This window comes from Hippopotamus amphibius, chromosome 2, assembly GCF_030028045.1.
Source record: "Hippopotamus amphibius kiboko isolate mHipAmp2 chromosome 2, mHipAmp2.hap2, whole genome shotgun sequence".
Taxonomy (NCBI): Eukaryota; Metazoa; Chordata; class Mammalia; order Artiodactyla; family Hippopotamidae; genus Hippopotamus; species Hippopotamus amphibius.
In genome coordinates, this window is record NC_080187.1 from 58,591,854 (window position 1) to 58,614,785 (window position 22,932).

Genomic DNA, 22,932 nt, shown 5'->3' on the forward strand with positions numbered 1-22,932 from the left:
TGTGTGCATCTTTATTCCTGCCCTGCCACTAGGTTCATCAGTACCGTTTTTTATTAAGATTCTCTATATATGCATTAGCATATGGTATTGGTTTTTCTCTTTCTGACTTACTTCACTCTGTATGACAGACTCTAGGTCCATCCACCTCACTACAAAAAACTCAATTTTGTTCCTTTTTATGGCCGAGTGATATTCCATTGTATATATCCATTGTATATATTCCATCTTCTTTATCTATTCATTTGTTAATGGACATTTAAGTTGCTTCTATATCCTGGCTATTGTAAATAGTGCTGCAATGAACATTGTAGTACATGTATCTTTTTGAATTATGGTTTTCTTAGGGTATATGTCCAGTAATGGGATTGCTGGGTCATATGATAGTTCTATTTTTAGTTTTTTAAGGAACCTCAATACTGTTCTCCATAGTGGCTGTGTCAATTTACATTCCCACCAATATTGCAAGGGGGTTCCCTTTTCTCCACACCCTCTCCAGTGTTTGTTTCTAGATTTTTTGATGATGGCCATTCTGATTGGTGTGAGGTGATACCTCACTGTGGTTCTGATTTTCATTTTTCTAATGATTAGTGATGTTGAACATCTTTTCATGCGTTTGTTGGCCATCCGTATATCTTCTTTGGAGAAATGTCTATTTAGCTCTTCTGCACATTTTTGGATAGAGTTGTTTGTTTTTTTATATTGGGCTGAGTGAGCTGTTTGTACATTTCACTTTTTACCTATTTCTTAAAAAAAGCTGGCATATGGAAATGTTTTTCCAACTCTGTTGACGTATAGTTGACAATGTAAAATTGTATATATTTAAAGAATATATAAGGATGACTTTATGTACTTACACATTGTGAAATGATGACCACAAACAACCTAATTAACACATCCATCACCTCAAATAGTTACTTTTTTGTGATGAGAACACCTAAGATCTACTCTCTCAGCAAAGTTAAAGTACACATTACAGTATTATTAACTATAGTCACCATGTCTGTTGTTTATCTTCTTTCCTTATGCTTATAGAATAGGTTTTCTATATACATGATTAAACATTGAGAAACATTGTTTTAAAATCCATGTAGACCTCACATCAAGTATCTCAGGCTAAACCAAAGGAAAGTACTGAGATGTTTCTTATTTTGATTTTGCTATTTTGTATGTTTAATAAAGAGATAACTACAGAGACAGTTTTTGAGCAATTTTTCTGGGTCAGAGAACAAAGGAACTAACTAATTTCCTACTCTTATTCCCTCTGCAGTCTACAATCTTTCTCTCAACTTCTCTCTTCCTTTATTTTTCACCTTTTTTTTCTTATGTATGTATTAAGTTCTATAATATAACTAAGGAAAGGAGCACCCAGGGGTAAAGGGATATGTTTGCTCTCTTTTCCAATGCCATATTAAAATTTACCTGGAAAGAATAACTACTAAGAAAAATTAGAAAAATTTTAAAGGCATTTGAAGTTCCTCATGTCTAAAAATTTGTATCTCTGTATAAATATGAAAATGACAAATTCTGTCAGTAGTGTCTTTGTGATATCTCTATAGACTAGTGTTTACTATGCATGGATTCCCTCAATAGGAACTTGTTCAAGATTTGGCACCATTGTGAATGGTGCACTTCTGTACTAAGATTTCTCTGAAAGAAACAGGCACTCTACATTATGGTACATGGTCACAATGTGTTTGCACAATCAAGAAGTGTTCCTTAACCACTGCTCCCCATCAACCTCTTTGTTAAATCCCTGCCACTCTATGAAGGGGATGTCATACGTTTGTTTTGTACCGCTGGCTGATTTTCCCTACCTGAAATGAATAGAAAATTATTTGGTATTTTCTTTAAATTGATGCCTCATACACTCTCTTGTTGAAAGTCCTTGAACTTTCTAGCTTGTGGTTGGTACACATACCCAAATTTTCACAAATATTGACTCCTCAGCAGTTTTATATTTATTTAGTCATTATGATGGAAAACTGTATAGTTAAATCTATGGACTTGAAATCTAGGTCTCTATGAAATTATTAAATTCTGATTCCTTTTTTATAGGTTGAATTTTTATTTTCCAATTCATTTTTCTGTCTCATTATAGGAATGCTACTGTAATGTTTGTGGCTGGTGGTGTGTGGGGGGGGCACATCATAGAAACTGTTCAATTTCAAAATTGCTGATTTGCTATACAGTATTATACTTTTTTCAACTATTCTTGTGTTTATAAACCTTGATGAGCTGGCTGTTGTTTTTAGTATACATTCTCAAGTTTTCATCTTGAAATGACAAAGCCTTTCCGGTCTGGTTTCATTCTATCTGTTAAACTTAATTTTTTGCCATTTTACCAGGAGCTTCAGTCACACTGAAATTGTCAGTTAGCTGTCTATGCCATACCTTTGCATATTATGTGGGTATTTCTTTTTAAAAAGTCTTTTCTCATCTTCTTTGTGTTGAAAAATGATGTTTATAAAGTCAAAGCTGAAGTGTCACTCATTTAATGGCATCCGAATATGCCATTCCATGTTCTATAAGTAAAGTCAGTCATTTCCTTTGGACTCAAATGTACACTGATCACACCACAGTGAAAGCAATTGACTTGGGTTGTAATGCTATACTTAATTTACTCTAATAAATTCTCAAGTACACTCATTTTTACATCATCTGCGTCCTACACAGCCACTGGGACCATGGTACATGCCCAGTAAATATGTCTGAATGAATAAAATAAATGAAGATTGTATGGCTACTTCATAGCCAAATAAATTTAAAAAATTAAGTCTATAATTTTATTAAGCATCTACTGTAAGACACTAATTAAGCACATTTATAACATTTACATAATTTGTATAACAAATATTAAGCAAAATGAATATATACGATAGTGTTATTGCTACTCTGCTCAATTAAAAAAATGTTACACATTTTGTGCCTGTGTGTTCTCATATATAAGCCCTCTGGAACCCATCATAGGAGGGCTTAAGTGACTGAACAATAAGTTTTAATAAAACAAGGCATTCATCTTACCAGTCCATCTCCACATTTTGTTCCAGGAACAACCAGGCCAAAATCCTTAGAATCATGGTATAAAAAAAGAGTTTTGCATTCAGTGGCATTCTGCTTCGGAGGCTTCTTAAGGTGATAGATCTTTTCTTCTCCAAGGACAGAAGAATGCTGCCCACCTGTGCAGAATATCTTTCCGCATTTGATATCCCTGAAGGGAAGGAAGAGTATTCTCACACTTGGGGCCAGAAACACAATAGAACTTTAGAGACTAGGCTGGCAGTGAAGAGGCCTGGTCACTTTTTTCTAAACCCAGGCTTGTCAGAGCCCAGGAGAGGCTGGGTAAACTGTTGGACAAAGTCCTGACCCCAGAAACTGAGATGAATAGACAAAGATGTAAAATGCTTGTATTTCTTTATAATATCTCTGTAATTCTCATAAAGCAGCAACATTAGCGCAAGTTTACAGGAGAATATTGCTTACTAGTAATTTGAATTAGCATAAGTTTAATCAGGATACGAAGATTTCTTTCTCATCCTGTCTTGCGTGGAGCACATCCGTTGATTCTCACAGCACATCTATGAAGTTGCTATTATTATAACTGCCTCTTTACAGATTAGGCAGCAATTGCAAGTAAGAGAAGTTCAGTGAGTGCCCATTTTTAGGAGTGTGTTTAGAAGCAAAGTCAAACTTGACTCTAGGTTTTTATTATTGTTTTCAGTCCAAATCCTGTTTGGAGGCACACAGAAAACCTTGCCAAATGTCAGAAACAAACCCGGAAGTGGGGCTCAGCACGTGCTTTTTAAAAACCAGATCTAGCATCCAATTCTCCCATTCTGTCTTCAATTTCAGCATCTACCTTTCTTTCTTCTGATAGCTTTCCTTCTTTCTTCCTCTTCTCCCCTTTTCTACTTCTTTCCCCTCTCCTTTTGTTTGCTCCTTTCTCTCTGTTTTTGGTAGCTTCTTTTCCTCCCTTTCTTCCTAAGAATCTTAAATCTTTCCCATCTTTCTTCCGTGTATTCCATGACCTTCGGTTACAAAATACACAACATAAATGCCAGTTAATTCCATCAGGCATGTGTGCTCTATCCCTTCTTGCTCACTCCTTCTTAATCTCCTCAGTAAAAAGAGGCTGGTGGCTGTCAGAACAAGAGCTGTTCTGATTTTGCAAAACACTCTGAGAGGGCACGTACTTTTCTTTACAAGGCACTTACTTTTCTTCACAAGGAATTAATACGTGTTCCTCGTTTTTGCAGTATCCAAATTTATTTCCAATTTTATTCATCTTGTAGCAGATATCAGAACTGTCTTTTGCCTCTGGGATCCAAAAATGGTATGATAAAAGTAAAACAATGAAAGCATGAATATGACAAATCATAAAACGCCTTACTTTTCTAATATAACTGAAATTTCAGTGTCATGCAGTAATGAAGCAGAATGGGATAAATAAATAATTTTACAACTATCCTATTGCCCCCAGAGGATATTTTAGGAAGGAATATGGATATAGAAAGGGAACAAACATACCTTAACCCACATACTGAGCTAGTCAATTAATATGAGAGGTAAAATCAATTAATATTAAAGGTATTATTCAGAAAGGTGCCAGAAATGGCATTATCTCCAGTCTTGCCTGCAGATTCCTAAAGGACAACAACAGAGAAATAACGGCTATTATCTTTATCAATCATTCACTGTAACTGTCTCTCACCTTTATTAAACAATTCAGAGCACTGATCATCCCGGGTGGGACAATTCCCCATGAAGCAGTAGCCTTTTGCATTCTTGCACGGAAATCCGTTTACTTGGAATTGATCCTTAGGACACCCAGAAGAGTGGCCAGTACACATCTCAGGAAAATCACATTCATCTTTTGCTGGTCTGCATATAGACCCTGCTTTTTTCATCTGTTGAAGAAAAATGAAGAGATTGAAGCTTGGACACCCTTAGGTTAGGAAAGGTTCAGTAAGCAAGTTGACCCGTTTAATTTTTTTTCTTTAATTTTTTTATTTTTTAAATTATTTATTCATTCATTTATATTTTATTTATTTTATTTTTGGCTGCACTGGGTCTTTTGTTGCTGTGCTCAGGTTTCTCTAGTTGTGGCAAGTGGGGGCTACTCGTCATTGCGGTGTATAGGCTTCTCTTTGCAGTGGCTTCTCTTGTTGCGGAGTACGAGCTCTAGGTGCGTGGGCTTCAGTAGTTGCAGTGCTTGGGCTCAGTAGTTGTGGCTCACAGGCTTAGTTGTTCTGTGGCATGTGGGATCTTCCTGGACCGGAGATGGAACCCATGTCCCCTGCATTAGCAGGTGGATTCTTAACCACTGCACCACCAGGGAAGTCCCAACCCAGTTAATTTATGTAAAAAAAGGTTTTAAGGATGGATCATGACTTCCTTCTCCATTTCACTGAGAATTATTAGCATTCTTGGCTTTTATGTAATTTTAGGAATGATAAGCTGGCGTTTTTGAAATTTGGTATTAGAACAGCATTGGGCAGAGTTGGAATGGACATAAAATGGAGAAATGAGCACATGTTCTGTTCATCTTGCCTTCTTCACCCCTTTAGTACATCCCTCCCCCCCCACCCCACCCCACCATACGCACACAACTGGGAACCCCTGACTGCAATGAGGAATCGCCACTCCCAAGAAATCAGATCTTTTCAGATGAACTAAAAAAAAAATACCCTGGCTCTCATTGCTGGAGGGCATGACATGGAAATATTCTCTCTCATTCAGGCATTCAATATGCATTTAATTGTTCTGGGTTTCAGAAAGATTTCAAGATGAATATAACACACTTGCTTTCCTTTCTGAGTTCACAATCCAGTGGCACAAAAGAAGTGTCAACAAACCCTTGGACAGAGGCATTTGGATTTCTGGTCATCTTTCCTAGGAACTTATGTCCAGGCACTAGTCACTGTCATTTTCCAATTCCAGTAGAACCCTTTTCCCTTTTAGTTCACTGTTGTTGGAATGCCATTTCTCCCCTCAGCTGAGGTGAAACAGGTTGGTAATGATTGACAAAAGAGCAAGAATACTGTTAGTCATATGACTCCACTCCTAAAAGTCCAAGCACTGCTTAGCTGCTTCGCCACTCCCCAGAGCATAGCACTGCTCAGCACTTAGGAGTCAGAGCATCTCAGAAGAGGCTCTATTGGGTTCGAGCAAGCCTAACCCCAGTCTGGGATTAGTGGTAGAAGGTCATTCAGTGGCCAAACAACTCTTTGGTTCTATGCATACTTGAACTGAAAACTGAAAAAGCCAGTTCTAGCAAAGGTTCTTACCTGACAGGATTCACAGCATTCTCCTTCTGCACAAGTAAATCCTGGCTTCAACATACATTTGTGTGCATCACAGCAAGGATTAGTACACTCCTGGCAATCATCGAAAATAAAAGATCAGAAGTGGTTTGTAGTTTGGCTCCTGTTTGAAGAGTTAATGCGTGGTGCTTCTGTGCAACTTAGCTTTAATTGTTTTTCAGAGTTAAATCCAAATGCATGGTCCTTGGCTATGATATGTATATAAGACTACTGCTTGCAACTGGTGTTTGGGACTTTGACTTTGTCTCCTTCGCTTGTGGTTGTTCAGTACTCCACAGCTAGTGAATTCTCACTGGTAGCATACAAAGCCCAAAGTTTGTGACCTCCATTCTCCTGATGACTTCTGTTCTCTGGTAGAGTCCTACTGCTTCTCATGCTAAATGTTGGATGTGAGATAACACAACTTCTGAAGATCTGATTTTATATTTTCCTCAAGATGCTAAATACTTCAGGCTGAACTTTTTAAAAGATGCATAATTAGATAATAATACCAGGATGGACACTTAGACCCTATCTGCTCAAATAAAATTTAAATTGCAAAATATTGTCTGCATCCTGTCATGTAAGGTACTTCAAGTGTTAGAATGAAACTGTAGCACCATTCCAAAAAATGCACATAAGCAAAAGCATCACTCTCCGAAGTTCTCTTCCCATTTAATCAGAGACATTTGAAAACTAGAAGCTATAACCTCTAAACCTGTCACTGTCTCCACTCTGATCATGGAGTTTCTTCACTGCCATCTTATTAGACCTCTTTTGAATTGTGTGGTGTCTAGAGCATAGCTACTTAAAATGTGGTCCTTGGACCAGCAGCATTAGCACAAACTTGCAGGTTGGTAGGAATAGGATCGCAGTTCCACTCCAGACCTACTGAATCAGAATCCACATTGTAACATCATGCCCAGGTGATTTATGACCACTTGATAATATAAGAATTAGTTATCTAGGACACATACTTATATGATGAGCTCTTGAAAGAAAAAGCTTCTATGTTAGAGAAAAGTAGCAGAAGAATTAATTCAAAATATGCCTCCAAGGCTTATCCTAAATGTTCCAGAGACTGCAGTAAATATGTGTAAGTTTAGAAGGTTTCTGCTCAATTAAGTTTTCTAATAATGTGAACTGGCCAACAGGGATATAGACTAGCCTCATATGGCCCTGATTAAAACTCGATTGACTCACTGCGAGGGATTTTGTAGAACAGATTCCTACTGTGCATGAGAGATCAGACTTAATGACACCTATGGGCCTTTCTCACGAGAAGAGCCAATTAATGTATAAACCAGGCTAATATGATGCTTTGAATCTCCAGCAAGATCGTTACACATGACGCATGACTTGGTAAGAAATAGTGCATTGAGGCGGCACCAACAGCTTTCTTCCTTTTTTTTTTTTTTTTTAAAGCACGGTTTTTAAAGCTTTATAAGGCTTACCATGGTTGATTAATGGTTACCTCCCTGTCTAGGTTCTAGCTGAGGTTACACTTTGTAAATTAAAAGGCAACATCATTTGCAAATACCTGAACGCGGCCGCAATCACACTCTTCTCCATCATCCAGCCTCTTGTTTCCACAATATGGATTATCACTTAACTTATCAGAAAATGGAATATTGAAAATGCATGTTGGCTTGTAATCCTTGAAATATTGCTGGTACTGAGTTTTGCTGCATTTACTGAATTTTACTGCAGGAATGCTAGAAATAGGACGAGTTAAAAATAAAGACTAATCATATCAATGTATAGTGATAGGATAGCTATGAAAGTTCTATGAAGAATTTAGAACAAAAACAAATGTAAATGATGGACTCAAAGTCCATTTACTTTTCTTACTCTTGCTTTACCATTATAGCAGAGTAGTAGCTGGGCTCTTTATTATATAAAATGTCTTATTGAAACACAGGCAACACATGCTATTTAAATACATGCTATTTTAGTGAAAATACTCAAACTATATATCCTCCAGAATATCCTTCCTGAAGCCCACAGTTCAGACCAATTGTGCCTGCTGCTCCCATATCACTTTTTGTTTGTTCCACTTGAAATAATCTATATATTTGTCTATTATCCATGCAAGATTACAAGCTTCTCAACGCAGGAACTGAATCATTTTTCAAAGTTTTTTTAAAAAAACACTAGTTAACACAGTGCCTGGCACAAAGTAGTTCTCTATGAACATTTTTTAAACAAAGTAATAATATTTAGTATGATCTTACACATCCTAGGAATGTGATATACTTCTTTTTAAGCTGAAGCTCACCTGTCTTCCATCTTCCTTTTGTTTTGACTCCCTTGTCATTATTATTGATACAATGATTGGATACAGATGGACTTTTAAAATCTTGGAGACATTTGAGTGGAATGGTGTGGTCCCTCCAAAATATTACTAATTATGTAGGTAATGATATAAAATTAGGTTTCAGTTACTTAGTTCTCACCCAGGAGATATTAGGAAAATTCCAGATAATAGCAATATGTCCCTACAGCATTGAGTTTTAACCAAAGGTACTCCCCCAATATTGAAATATGTTCTCTTTATTGTTTGAGCCTCACCTTCCATCACTATCCATCACACATTTTCCCGAAGTACAGGTACACGGGTAACCATCATGCTGCATCCCAAGGTTATGCCCCAACTGATGTGCCATTCTGCTTGCAATTGAATTTAGGTCAGGTAAAAGATCCTGATGCCAAAAAAGAGGTGCATTGAAATTTCTATAAGATAGCACACTGCAGTACATAAAGCTTTGAACTAGTGGTTGAGAGCTGGTTTCTAGCTTCTGGTTAACTAGTATTTTATCTAAGAATTCGTGGACTTAGTTAACATCTGTGTTGCACCTTAGTTTCTTCAATTATATAATGAGGTTGGACAAATAACCTGTTGGATGTCCCTAATTCTAACATTTTTTTTCACATCTTTATTGGAGTATAATTGCTTTACAATGTTAGGCTAGTTTCTGTGGTACAATAAAGTGAAACAGCTATATGTATACATATATCCCTATATCCCCTTCCTCTTGAGCCTCCCTCCCACCCTCCCTGCCATACCCCTTTAGGTCGTCACAAAGCATTGAGACTAACTCTAACATTCTGAATTATTTTTTTGGTGTAGTAATAGTCATCATTGGTTTTATATAGACTCATTCTCACAAATAGTTCAAATTTATTAATTAACGTCCTACACAATAAAATGAACATTATTGATTGTCTTCTATCACTAGATATTTAAAGGGAGTAAAAATACAAATATATGAGTTTTGGGTTTTCAATTTACAGTCTCACATTAAGCAATAATGTTATACAATCATGAGGAGGGAATTGCTATTATGAAAAAAGTCAGGTCAGTAATATGTAAAATCCAGGGCAGAGTTGATTGTTATCTCTGTTCTTAGTTCTGTTTCATGTCTTAATCTCTACATTAATGAAAAAAAATTAATTTCCAAAGAGAGGTGGGATATCAGTTTACTGTAAAGGTAAAACACCCCGAATTTGAAATTTCATCTTATATGACATTTAAAATGTATCCTGAATGGGTTATGATGTCATAATTGGAGTGGACAGCCTATATTAGATTAATCTGACTCTATTATGCAAAATTTATGTTCCTAAAATACCACGGGCAAAGGCATAATCATAAAAAGTTTTTTTTATCATAGGAGTAATACGTCAGGTAGTCATTTTAATAAGTACTGGCTTCTAAGTTCAATGTCTTACAACACTGGCTTGAGCAGAGCAACAATCAGGCAGAGACACTACAGGAAACCAACCTAAACCCTGACATCTTAAAGACTATCTTAGATGGGGTTATTTGGACAGCATTTACTAGCAGCGTAGTGACTTGGGAAAGGATCAGATAAACAAGGGGAGTCAGCAGTATGTAGGTCTTAGGCTTTCTGAAAGTGAATGGTAAGGCCGTCTAGATACTAGGTTGGCCAAAAAGTTCGTTTGGGTTTTTTGTAACATCTTATGGAAAAACTTGAATGAACTTTTTGGCCAACCCAGTATGATATTTGAAGCGGTTTATATATTTTTAGTATAAGAAAAATTATCTTCACTTGCTAAACCAGCCATCAAGTTTTATGTGCATCACATGTCCTTAGAAATAACTATATTTATATGCAAAAGAGCTTTCCTAATCTTTGTATGTTAATTCATATATGACATTCATATAAACTCTGAAAAACACTGGTTTATCTTCATTATTTATCTATAGTTTTTAATAAAACATTTCCCATTTAGAAAAGGAAACATGACAGTTTCATCGTGACATATTTTGGCAGGAATGTATGATGGGACGCATACATGGTCCCTTCCAATAGGACACAGAAAATTACAGAAATTTAAGGTAAACATTTTGATTAAGAAATATAACAAATAAAATACAGCCCACCTTAACAACACTGGCGGAATAATAGGGCAGGCATATACCCCCTGGATAGGAAGTTCCTTGTTCGTGTGCATAGAGCCACTTTCCACTACAAACAAGATAAAAATAAACTCATAGTTCAATTAACACAAAGACTGAAGTGCATTGAACCCCCACAATGCTAGTGCCTTGGCACATGAAAGTGCCTTTTCTTTTTTTTTTAAAACACAACATGATTGTATTTTAATACACAACCAAAATACAAAACACCATAGTGAATTGATGGCAATAAAATACGGTATTTCATTTCCATTGCACGACAAAATAGTTAACATCCTTAGACGTAAATGTGTTCTTAGAAACCAGTAACCAAGACACTGATTTTTTCTGGAGTTCTGGAATCGAGGATGACAGTTGATATTAAGCTCATTTTAAAGCTGTGGTATTTTAGAGGCATTGAGGAAGTCAATGTAATCTTGAGTTGAAATCATAAAAAAGTACTTTCGAAATAATAATAATAATAATAATAAGGTCACAGTCCATTTGACTTGATTTAGTTTGCCTTACACTCAATTTTGGATAAAACCACTTAAAAGATCGAAAAATTTAAAACTGTTCAGAGGGAAAATGCAACATAGTGAATGAACTCAACACCATGATTAATTTGCTGTAGTTGAAAATTTAAAAAGAAATTAATAAACCATAGAAACTCATAGAGGATTTGATAACTATAATCAAACATTTAAAACACTTATGTGAAAACAGGTCTATTCCTGAATTATCTAAAAAGACAGATGTAGATGTGTATATTATAGGGATCCAAATTTGTTATGCTTTCAAGAAGAACATTTAGTTCTTTTTAAAGTGGTTCAACATTTAGTTGAACCACTTTAGGTTGGAGGACCATACTTCATGTATAATAGAGATGGTTCAAATACAAGAAAGGGAGTCAGGCTAGATGACCCCTTTCAGCCTTTAACGTTTTTGAACAAGAAAATATGCTATATTTCTTTCTTCACTACTGAAATGTTTTTGCCCCTACATTTTAAATTCTTAGTATTTGACTATGCATCTTGGAAGAACTTGGAATTCGGGTCTTCCCAGACTCTGGAGATCTTGGGAGAATAACATCTATGGAGATGAAACACCAGAGAAAGCACAATCTGTATTTTGACTTTGCTCATGGTCACTGAAAACCAAAAGTCACACCATGATAATATCTAATCGCTTCTAGATCTATGTGAATGTAGAGGGAAGACATATAAGAAACCAACATATGAAGCTCTACATATGATGCCAAGTTAGACGTTAGTAGCATCCCCCCATATTCCTGTTTGTAGACATACTACTGGTGTGTGAAGCTACTGCTCAGAATAAGACACTCATGGAAGTAAAAGATTGTCTACTTATACCAAGTTAATATTCCTAGACTAATTTATTAAGTATTTTAAGACACATCCAAGGAATAGGCAAAGGGGCTAATCTTGTCTGCCATGATGGTCATGATAATATTTTACTCTACCCCCCATAATTTGGGGGCACACTAGTATATGAACATCTGAACCTAAGCCAGGTACAACTATTCCCCTGGAGATGTATTATGGACCATCCTGGGTATGAAAATCAGAAATGATATTTGGGGGTCTGGTTCACTCATCAGTCTGCCAAAGGGCTGAATATGACCTCTGACTATGGGCCTTGAAAGCTTCACAGTTCTGAATTCATACTGAAAGTTAACATTTAGATAATGCTAGAAAGTGTATTTGCAGGCTTGTTTGTAGACCTCAGGAGAAATACTGGTATTATAGGTAGATGAAGTAGGTAAAGTGGGTACCACTCTTATATGATAGCTTTAAGGACATCAAGAGATGCTACGAGACTCCACTGCTTCAAAGTTGTTCTTTCCTAAGTTAATATTTCTTAGGATAACAGGACTATGTGAAACACAAAGTTGAAGTCAGATCAGCTCCATAATAATTTATCATTTCCCTACAGGCTGAGTAGTGTGCTAGGTATTTTGAATGACAAAGTGATAAAAATAGCCCTTCTTTTAAGGAATTAATGACCTAGTATTATAGATAAATCCAACCCTTTACTTAGGAACATTAAAGCTGTGGCAGGTTTAAGTAATCAGATTAGTTATCTGTTATCTTAAATATAGATGCTCTTGAAGAGCTGGTCTGGATGCACACACTTTGTTGAGGGAAAGTGTCCAGAGAATGAAGTGCTTTCTCAGAAAGGTAGGTTTTAGTGTAGTGTTGAAATGGCATTCCTTGGAAGGCTGAAGGGAGTTAAAACTGGATGCTGATAAGTAAAGAAAATGGACTCTAAAAGTGCTTTGCTTACCTAAGGACATTTTCCACCCTGCCCAGAAACATGAATATTTCAAGGTTTTCCTTTCTGGTATTAATCATTATCAGGAAGAAAGATTATTTACAGGTTCATTTGGAAATTTTCTGTAGAGCTACACATAACATTTTGTCCCTGTGACTTTTATCCAGAAGTCAACTGCTTTAAAAAGTATTTTGGTTTATTTGGTTCCTTTTCTTTTTTAACAATCCACCTAAGATATGCAGGTAAATAGAGCAGCTACTTACCTGAGTAACATAACATGATCAAATGTCTTCCTTTTTTTAAGGATTATTTCTTGCCAAGCTGAAAAACGCCATAAGGTAGTTTCTGTTTTTGAATCTATATCTATTTTGTCTCCATTTGTCCATATTTCAAGGCCAACTAATGTCACATGAATGTCCAAGGTTTTATAAATCTGGAGAAAGGAGAAATAATTTTTCACAATGTCAAGTTGCAGAAGGATCCTTTATCATGACTATATTCCTTTACATTAAAAAAGTTAATTTTAATGTGTGCTTTTAATAAGCAAAAATTCAGACCTCATTTTGCAAACAGTTGTATTGAACAGAATGTAGAGTTGAATTGTCCAGAATGTTGGGTTAATTGCCATGACCAACAAAGAAACTTGACTAAAAACATCTGATTCTTCTTGAACTATTGTAATCCTAACAGGCACTGGGCTCGGGATATGTCTACAGTAAATAATTTAGGAAAGCTCTGAGGTTATACCTGACCTGAAAACATGAATTTATGAACAGTGGCACACAATGGAATGAAAATTCTTTATTCATCTCTCTACTTAGGTTGCGAGTTTGTTCTGCAGCAGGTTAGAAAGTTGATATCATTTTCAAAAACTAATAGCTTAGCTGTTCTGTTTGTTTTCCATGTTTGATTTTTGGAACTACTTTGTTATGTAAGAAATCGTATTGGGGATTGCTTGAAGCCTCAAAACAGACAGAAATAGCTGTAACCCAAGACTTCTCACCTCTGTTCCCATCTGCCTTTGTAAACACCTAGTTGATAGATGCTTTGATGCCAGGACAAAAGAGTTTAAGAGTTTAAGGAAATATTATGAAGATTTTTGAGACAACTATGTATTATATCAATTTTATATTTCATAACGGCCAGTACAAAGTTGGTTGAAAGAAAGAATGAATGATAAACTATGAACACTGAGTTAGGAACAGAAATAGAGAGGTCAACTCAACAATATTAATAGGGAATATAACTGATTATTAAGAAGTTTAATATTCACATCATTGCTATAACAATAACCTTGTATTAATTCTTCACTTTTCTTAACCTGCATAATATGAATATATTGAATTTCATGTCCTAACATGATAACCATGACCCATGGTCATTTTATAACCATGAGAACTATAGTTCTCATAAGCTCTTATAAAGTTAGACCTTTAGTTAAATCATGATCTCAAAGCTAACTAGATGTCCATTCCTTTTGGCTCTGATCTTATTGTGGAATAAGCTTTATGAGTTAGGTCCCACCAAGCAAGATAATTTTTTTAACCTTTGAATTCTCTACATTCGTGGGTAGGCTTTAGGTTCATAAAACTAGATTCAGATGCAAATGGGAACAATATTTGTTATTCTATGGATGTATTCTCTTCTAGTGAGAAAATATCCTGTAAAATAAAGCCATGTTTTATCTACAGAATGCTTGGATGGATTTGGGTATACATATTTGGAAGGTTGTTGAGAATTGGTTCACTCTTCTTAATAAAGAAAGAACTTTGGAATCTCTGAGACAAAAGGGGTAAAGACATCATGAAAGTAAAGTAAGAAAGGATGCAGTGAAATAAGGAGTGTGGAGGATAAAGGGCCAGTAAGAAGAGATGTGATGGAAAGAGTCAAGGACTTTTAGACTATGTCACTTTAAATTGTTTGTGGTATGAGCCCCAATCTGAACTGAAAATCTTTAGTAAGAGTTTAGCAATGTGCAACAATTTTGGAGATGGGACCCTAGGGAGAGAGATGGAGCCTTATATTTCAGTCAGTGTTAGGGAAGTAATAAAGACAATTGCAAAATATAAGAAACAGGAGAAGCAGAGCTTGAGATCACCCCCAGAGCAAAGCTAGTACTGGGTGTGGAGGCTTCCCCCTATGCTCAGGAACAAGATTGATTTATATCCAAGGCTAATGGTAGCTCTCAGCCTCTCCAATCCTGTTTGGGAAATTGAGAGTGCCCTGAAGCAGCTCATCCCCATCCTGCCCAGGCTAGGCAGCTGAGACAGCCCCGCCCACTGTGGAGTGTTTCCTGGCCCCATCTGACCAGAAGGGCTGGAAAAAACACCTGAAATATTTGCATCCTAGCGATGCTGGAGGTGAGAGAAAGGCAGACAGAGCCAATAGTTTGCAAGCAAAGCCAGTGATCCTGTTTAGCTGGGAAACTTGGGGTCAATTTGAGTTAAGACAACAAACAAAGAGTTTTACCAGTTTCAGGGCTGCTTCTGCTGTGCCCAAGCAGGGAATTTAATTTGCAGTCCCACTCACTGCTGAATATAGACGTCGGCCTGTCTGAACAGGGAACCTCACCATGGGAAGCTGCATAGCCCACTCAACTGTGGGACTTGAACAGAGTTCAGCCCGTGGCTTCCCCCATCTGCAGAGCAAAACTGGTGGCCTCACCTAACCCAGGACTTCAGTGCACACTCAGGTCTGATTCAGGCCCCAAACATTCTAGTAAAAAACTAGAAACAGATCAAATGTCCTTCAACTGGTGAATGAGAAAACTACTGGTCTAAAGGGGCGATTTCTTACAACGTCTTTCTTTGGGCCCTCTTTATCCTGGCAAAGGAGCCGGTCTGAAGGAGTCAGCTTTACAAAGATGTGTAGAATTCACAGTATTGCTTCTTTAAAAGGGTTCTAGTTCATTCCATGTTGGACAAATTAATCATTTTAGTGCATTTTACAGAAATATTTCTCCTGATTTCTCTGTCTAAACATGGGCGATAAGTTATAGCTTAAAAGCATTTTTGCTATGCAAGGTCATGGGACAGTGATTTAAAATAGTGGATTTGATTTATTTATGATGAGTAATCAAATCTTTGTACACTGCTTTATAAATTTTGTGATTAGTGACCAATATTTGAAACATGTGTATATTGAGTGTCATTTACTTAGAAAACCAAAAGCTTGGAGCTGTGATTCATTTGTTGCTGTGATGTTTTTTCAATGGAATTTTGCTAATTAGCCTACTTAGTGAATCGTGTTTTGGGCTGTCTTAATATCAGGATTACTACAAAAATCCAGCAGAGATTATCCTAAAAGTTTCTTTCCATTTGTGTTTTTGGCTTGATTCAAATGGTATCAAATCTTACCATGTTGACAAAATTGACCATTCCCCAAACTCGATTCCTCAGTTTGTTAGGGTACTTATTCCTGCGATACTGGAAATACAGACATCAAATCAACATTCATTAATCATGAGTTGAATAAAAATTCAACGTCATGAGATATTTCACAGAAAACTAATTCATTGGCTTTCCTTCCAGTGAGCTAAAAATCTGGGCAACTTATGCAGAAATACATTTTTTATATAAAGTAACTAGGTATAGCAGTTTCAAAAGTCATGCTTCAGCCTGGCTCTACTTTAAGATTTTCTTTATAACTCTGTTCCCTCTTCACATTAAGTATAATATATTACAATGATTTATTAAACCAACTGAGAAGTGTTCTTTAGAGCCCACATTCATAACAAAACTTATTACAGCTCCATTGCAACCATCATATTGCAAAAAACAACTTTATCAGCCTTCCTCATCCATGGTGGCTACAAACTTCAGGAGCATATAACCAAGGATCACCCTGGAGCCAGACATATGTTGCAGAGGGGCAAGAAATTGTGGTTCCTCCCCCCTCCCCCCTGCCACTTCTCTCCAGGAAAAGGCTAAGAAGACAAAGCAGTTTCCTGCTCCAGCTTATTTTGGATTTTGTTCTCTTCTTACAAAATAGATTCCCTATTTGTACTTGTTCTCAGCATTATCAATTTAGACCTAATAAAATACACATAATAATAACTATCCCACAGAGATAAATGCAAATAAATGGTCAAACTTCTTTCATAATAAAAAAAAAATGCAATTTCTGAATCCTGCAAATATCCTGTAGTTAACATTCCATTACTCTCCTGTTATCTTAAATATCTGAATACTGCAAAGATATTACATTAGAGTCCTTTTCATTTTCATTTCCCACCCACTCCTCAACCTACTACTCATTGATTTAAATGCCACAATTACACTGAAACTATTCCTGATAGGCCCATAAATGTCCTCTTAATTATCAAATCCACTGCATTACTAGAATAAACCTTCATTTTTATGCACACTTTTTCTTTTGATATGTGCTGGATTGGGTCTGCAAATATTTTTAGGATATTTGCAGTTGTTGGTAAGTGAAATTGGCTTATAATTTTACTTTCTTGTCTGGATTTGTTATTAGTGTCATCATAGATTGTTATGGTAATGACCCTTAAGGAATCACTCTTCTGGGTATCTCCACTGATGTGTAGTTCCCTCCACCATTGATTCTAGGCTTGGCCATATGACTTTGGCTAATGAGACATTAATATGTGTCTTATAAGCAGAGACTTGAAAAGTTCTTGCGCATTGAAGCCTGGCCTCTCTCTTGATGTTTTGATGCCCAGCTATAATATGAGAAGCATGGGCTTGCCTATTGGAGACACATGGGCCAAACCCAACACTACATACCAGACCAGTGGCTAAGGCCACTTTACACAGCCAGCCAGCTCAGTGGAACCACCAGATTACTGCAGCTGTATAAATGACCCACACTAAGTTTTGAGTAGTTTGTAACACAGCAGTAGATAACTAATGTGAACATCATCATAACTATGAAATGTGTGAAGAATTTTTCCTATTCTTGAAAACAGTGTATAGAAAATGGGGTTTTCTGTTATAACAAATTTCAGTAAAATTTGTCTTTAAACTCATCTGAGCCTAGTTATTTGTTAATAGATTGAGACTACTTATTTAACTTTAAAACTTTGTTGTATTCTTTTGGGGGTTTGCTACTTCTCAAGTCAGCTTCTTAACATTTTACTACATGCTTCTGCTTCTTCTCACATATTTTTAATGGTATATAACCTTTCCTATATTTATAGTTATGTTTTTCTTTCCTTTCTAATTTTATTTTTACTTCTGTTTTTGTCTTAATAAATATTGCTAGAAGTTTCTCTATTTCATTTATCTTTCCAACGGACTAGCATTTGACTTTGTTTCTTTTTGGCTTGTGCCTTTATTGATTTTACTCATTGTTAAAATTATTTTTTCCTTCTATCTTTTTTGGTTTTATTCTGTGTTTATGTTCTAACTTTTCCAGTTAGACTCTTAATTCGTTAAATTTCTTTCTTAATATAAATTTTTGTCTACGAATGTCCTCTTAATTACTGTTATGCCACCTGCATCTAAAAATTAACTCAAGTAATATTTTCTTTTTGCTGATATAAGTATTTCATAATCTCAGATTTGACTTCTTTAGTCAATTAATATTTGGCAATGTATTTTCTTTTAGTTTCCAAATCAATTTTATTTTTGGGGTCTAGCTTAACAATTTTTTTGTTATACCTTCCAATTTGGTTGTGATTTTAGAAAAGGGGTGATCTTTTGCATATATATTTTTCCTATCTTTTTTACTTCCTTTGTGGTCAAATGTCAGTTTAATTCTTGAAAATGTTTTGTTTGCACTTGAAAAGAATACATATTGTCTGCTTTTTGGTTGCAGTATACATCCATCAATTGATTAGATCAAACCTATATTTATGTGGTTCAATTCTTTTCTATTTTTGTTGCATTTTTTTCCCCACTTAACCTAAACTTTTCTAATAAAGAAGTAAAAAAAATCATTCTTACTCTGTAACCCTATTATTTTTTGTTGTACATATTTGTATACTCTGTTGTAAGGTGGATAATCTGAAATATCATAGGATGATTGACAGTTCCTGGAGCGCTCATTCTTCTTTCCATTATGTTGGTTGACTCTTCCTCATGTGATTAGTTTTATCTTGGATTATGATTACAGGGCATTTTGACTTGGGATCTAGCGGTTTACCAAGTTTCTAATCAGTTTGTGCGTTGAAAGCTTGGCTTGGCATTTCTGTATCTAAAGAAAAGTATATCATGCCCCACATCAGTGCCGGACACAGGCTTAGGATTTTTGCTTTCCCATGCATAATATTTTCCCTACCCATTACTACAGGCAGACAGACAACATTTCCTTTCTCTTTGCAGTTTCACTGGAGAGCTTTTCCAGTTCCCTTTGTAGGGATGGGACAGCCCCTTATGGCTCTGGGCCTATGTATTCTATATACTGTGTGTCGCCATGCCTCTGAATTTTAGTTACTGTTTTGGTGGAGATTCTCGGCCTCATTTTTAGCACTTGGAGATTTCCTGTGTTTTCTTTTGAGGTCAGCTATACATTGTGAATATATTTTCAATTTTTTGAAGTTGTTCATCATTTCCCTCCGCATTTCATGATGGGGAGGGAGGTTCTATTTTTGGTTTAGTCTGCTACACCCTTAAAGAACCTTATTGTCTCTTATATATGCCTGTTTGGGGAAGCTAAAAACAAAACATTGAACCTGGAATGAAATTCTGATTAAAATACTATTTTATCTTTGTTAAAAATCACAACTATAGTTTTATAAGAATGAATGGAGAGCAAATGTTTATCTGAAAACTTACCATGTTATCATCAGCAACAATGAACAGTTCAATATACTTTTCTTTTTCCATGCTCTGGAAATTTATGGAAAATTGAATGAAGTATGGTTAATATTTCTTATCTTAACATTTTAAGTTAAAATTTTCAAGGTAAGAAATGTTAGTATTATTGGAAGATGAGGTATAGGAGTATATCTAATAATTTCAGAAATTTAGGTAAATAAAACCAACAATATTATTAAAACATTAGATTTTAGTAAACTTGAAACAAAAAAAATCCATATTTTATTATCCTTTTTTCTTTGTTTAGTCTTTCAGATAAAATAAGAGTTATAAATATGGAATCATGAACACAGTTTTTAACATTTAGAGTTTTTTTTTTTTTAATTTACAAAGTAAATAGTAAGTAAGCTCATGTAAAAAGGACCATCTACAGTTGAGAGCAAGACATATGACTGGCCAATAGGACTGACTGTATTCCTTCTACTCCTCTTCTGTCCCCCATCTCCCTTTCTGGAAGTCTTGATTTCAAGGAAATGTGTAAAAGCTGCTAATTATAGATCATTTATTTTATAGAACACAATACTAGGAAATTCTAAGTTTTCAGCTTTCAGCGTCATACATTGAGTCATACATGCATATTCTCTTGAGTATCAACCAGATGCATATTGTTCAAATATTTGACTAAGTCATTCTTTTCTGAACCAACTAATCATGTATTGATTAGTTTATTCAATCAAAAGACATCTGTTAGGCATCTAGTAAGTTTCAGTCACAGTCTAGACTGCGGATGTGTGAAGAAGATAAACACTCACAGATCTTAAAGGCTAACACCACTGGGCATTTAAGTTGATATGAACTAGTATATAAAAGCCTGGAATATGGAGGACTAGCATTGTGCCTTCATTCCACTAGAAATTCCACCTTAAGAGAATGTTTGACCTGTTGAAAGGGGAATAACCTGGCTTATCATCAACAACTCCACCCAAAAAAAAGTGGCAGAAAACACAGGGAAAGAAAACAATACCAGAAGAGATTTCAAGACATAAATTTCATTCTTTCCAACCACTTATAGCCCTAATACTATAAATCTATATTAAGCTTGTAGATATCCCCCTTCTTTGAAATTGATGAGACACTGAGATTTACTATGGGGAATGGACTTTTTCTATATAGATGACAAAAACAAAAGTTTTACATTTCAGATTTCAAACAGTGAAGTGTCAGGTTCAGGTAGCATATACACTTTGTTAATGGAGCTCATGATCTCTCTCGAGATCAGAACAAAAACAAAAATGAGGCATTTGACCTGGGATAAAGATGATTTAAAAATAAAGCACTCCTGGGTCTTCCCTGGTGGTGCAGTTGTTGGGAATCTGCCTGCCAATGCAGGGGACATGGGTTCGATCCCTGGTCAGGGAAGATTCCTTGTGCCATAGAGCAGCTAAGCCCGTGCGCCACAACTGCTGAAGCCTGTGCACCTAGAAGTCTGTGCTCCTCAACAAGAGAAGCCACAGCAATGATAAGCCCGCACACCACAACAAAGAGTTGCCCCCACTCGCCACGACTAGAGAAAGCCCGTGCACAGCAGCAATGACCCAATGCAGCCAATAAATAAACAAATTTACAAAAAAAAAATATAAAGCACTCACTTCCATTTTGGAGTCTTCCGTGGATTTATTATTATCCATTGAAACAGTTGTCCTGCTAAAGTTGAGCTCTGTACAAGAAGAATTGGCAGGTTGCTGCATCTGGGGGTTATATTTGAACACCACATGTTCTCCCTCATCTGAATATTTCACTGGTTCAATGAGGTACCTTTGGTCACGCACCCTGAAGAACCCCCTGTGGAAATTGGGAATACAATGTTTATTTAAGATTTCTTTCATTTTACTACTACATTACTTACACAATATTTCTCTCTTCCACTTTATGGGTTTGCCTTTTTAAGAAAGGGAAACTGTAGAGTCAAGGCCTCATGTAAGCAAGTAGCCAGGTATTCTGAGTGACAGACAGCTGAGGTGACATGTGACCTTTGACTCAGTAACTTTTCTAGGAGTCAGCTCATCTGGATTTTCAGAGGTCTGATGGCCCAATCTCTCCTCTGAAGCATAGGTAAAGTAGCAATTCCCATCCCGGGTTGAGGACCCCTGGCAAGTCTGAGTTCTTGTAAAATTTTTGTGAATTTTTATGTCTATCATGCATCAATTGCAGAGTAAATACATGAAGCTACAAAGAGTATTATGTGGTAATTGTGTCATTAAAGGGTTTCTCATTCTTGAAAACACTGAGAACTACACAAGTAAAATCCTGTAAATGAAGACACAAGTTTCTCATTCTTCTGCTCTTTGCCTCCCCACGTCTTCCTCCTCTGTCCTTGAGCCCAAGATCTAGAGACAACTTATATAGGCCTTACGTCTGACTTTTTTACTTTCCAGAGAGTGGAAACACTGCCTAATTTAGTGAAAAGCTGTGAAGTGTTGTGGTGGGATGTGGTGGGAATTCATAGGACTAGAAGTTTAGGAGGCCTAGTTTTTGGATGGAGTTCAACCACCTGCAAAATGAATGTTCAAGAGCAAGTCTCTGATGTCAATATCCTGATCTGTAACATGAGAGGACAGGCTGGATGAGTTCCAGTTGCCTTTCAACTCTGGATCCCTTGACCATCTAGTGAAAAACTTGTCTTGCTGAGGGCTGTGTATTTCATCTTTTTGTCGAAAATGAACCTAAACAATGGGCTAGAGTGGATGCTCATGCTGAAAATATACAGTAGCTTTTCTCCATTAATATTTCTACCTACAGGGTCTTAAAAAGAAAAGTGAATGTCTGAAAATTCATTGGAAAAGTCATAAAGGTAGAAAGATACGGTGCATACCTCAGACCGTTACATGTGCTGATGCTTGCAGCAGAATCAAACTCATGTATAATGGACCCTTGGTAAAAACAGTGATCCTAAAATAGATGAAGAGGCTATTTATATAAGTACATGTATTTATTTTATATAAATATTAATATATACATATTTTATGGTCACAATACATCATTATTTCATTTTTACAAACTGTAGTTATACTCATTTTTGCATTCATTCTTACATTCATTCATTCCATTATTTCATTGGAAAATTTTAAAGCTACTTTAGAGTCCCTTTATTTTAATTGCCTGATTACTTTGTGTAAAGCAGAGTATAAATTCT

The 22,932-nt window shown here is 36.0% G+C and overlaps 1 protein-coding gene across 1 annotated transcript in view; it reads right to left on the reverse strand.

The window, feature by feature from the left end:
- ADAM7 (ADAM metallopeptidase domain 7) overlaps positions 1–22,932 on the reverse strand; it is a 45,565-nt gene that overhangs the window by 11,791 nt on the left and 10,842 nt on the right. The window contains exons 5-16 of the mRNA XM_057720642.1: positions 22,612–22,688; positions 21,389–21,581; positions 19,758–19,811; positions 16,374–16,442; positions 13,281–13,450; positions 10,708–10,792; positions 8,871–9,001; positions 7,840–8,014; positions 6,285–6,374; positions 4,709–4,904; positions 4,212–4,314; positions 3,022–3,208 (exon numbers count right to left, since the gene is read on the reverse strand). Coding sequence (XP_057576625.1) covers positions 3,022–3,208; positions 4,212–4,314; positions 4,709–4,904; positions 6,285–6,374; positions 7,840–8,014; positions 8,871–9,001; positions 10,708–10,792; positions 13,281–13,450; positions 16,374–16,442; positions 19,758–19,811; positions 21,389–21,581; positions 22,612–22,688 — 1,530 coding nt within the window. The remainder of the gene's footprint in view (positions 1–3,021; positions 3,209–4,211; positions 4,315–4,708; positions 4,905–6,284; positions 6,375–7,839; positions 8,015–8,870; positions 9,002–10,707; positions 10,793–13,280; positions 13,451–16,373; positions 16,443–19,757; positions 19,812–21,388; positions 21,582–22,611; positions 22,689–22,932) is intronic.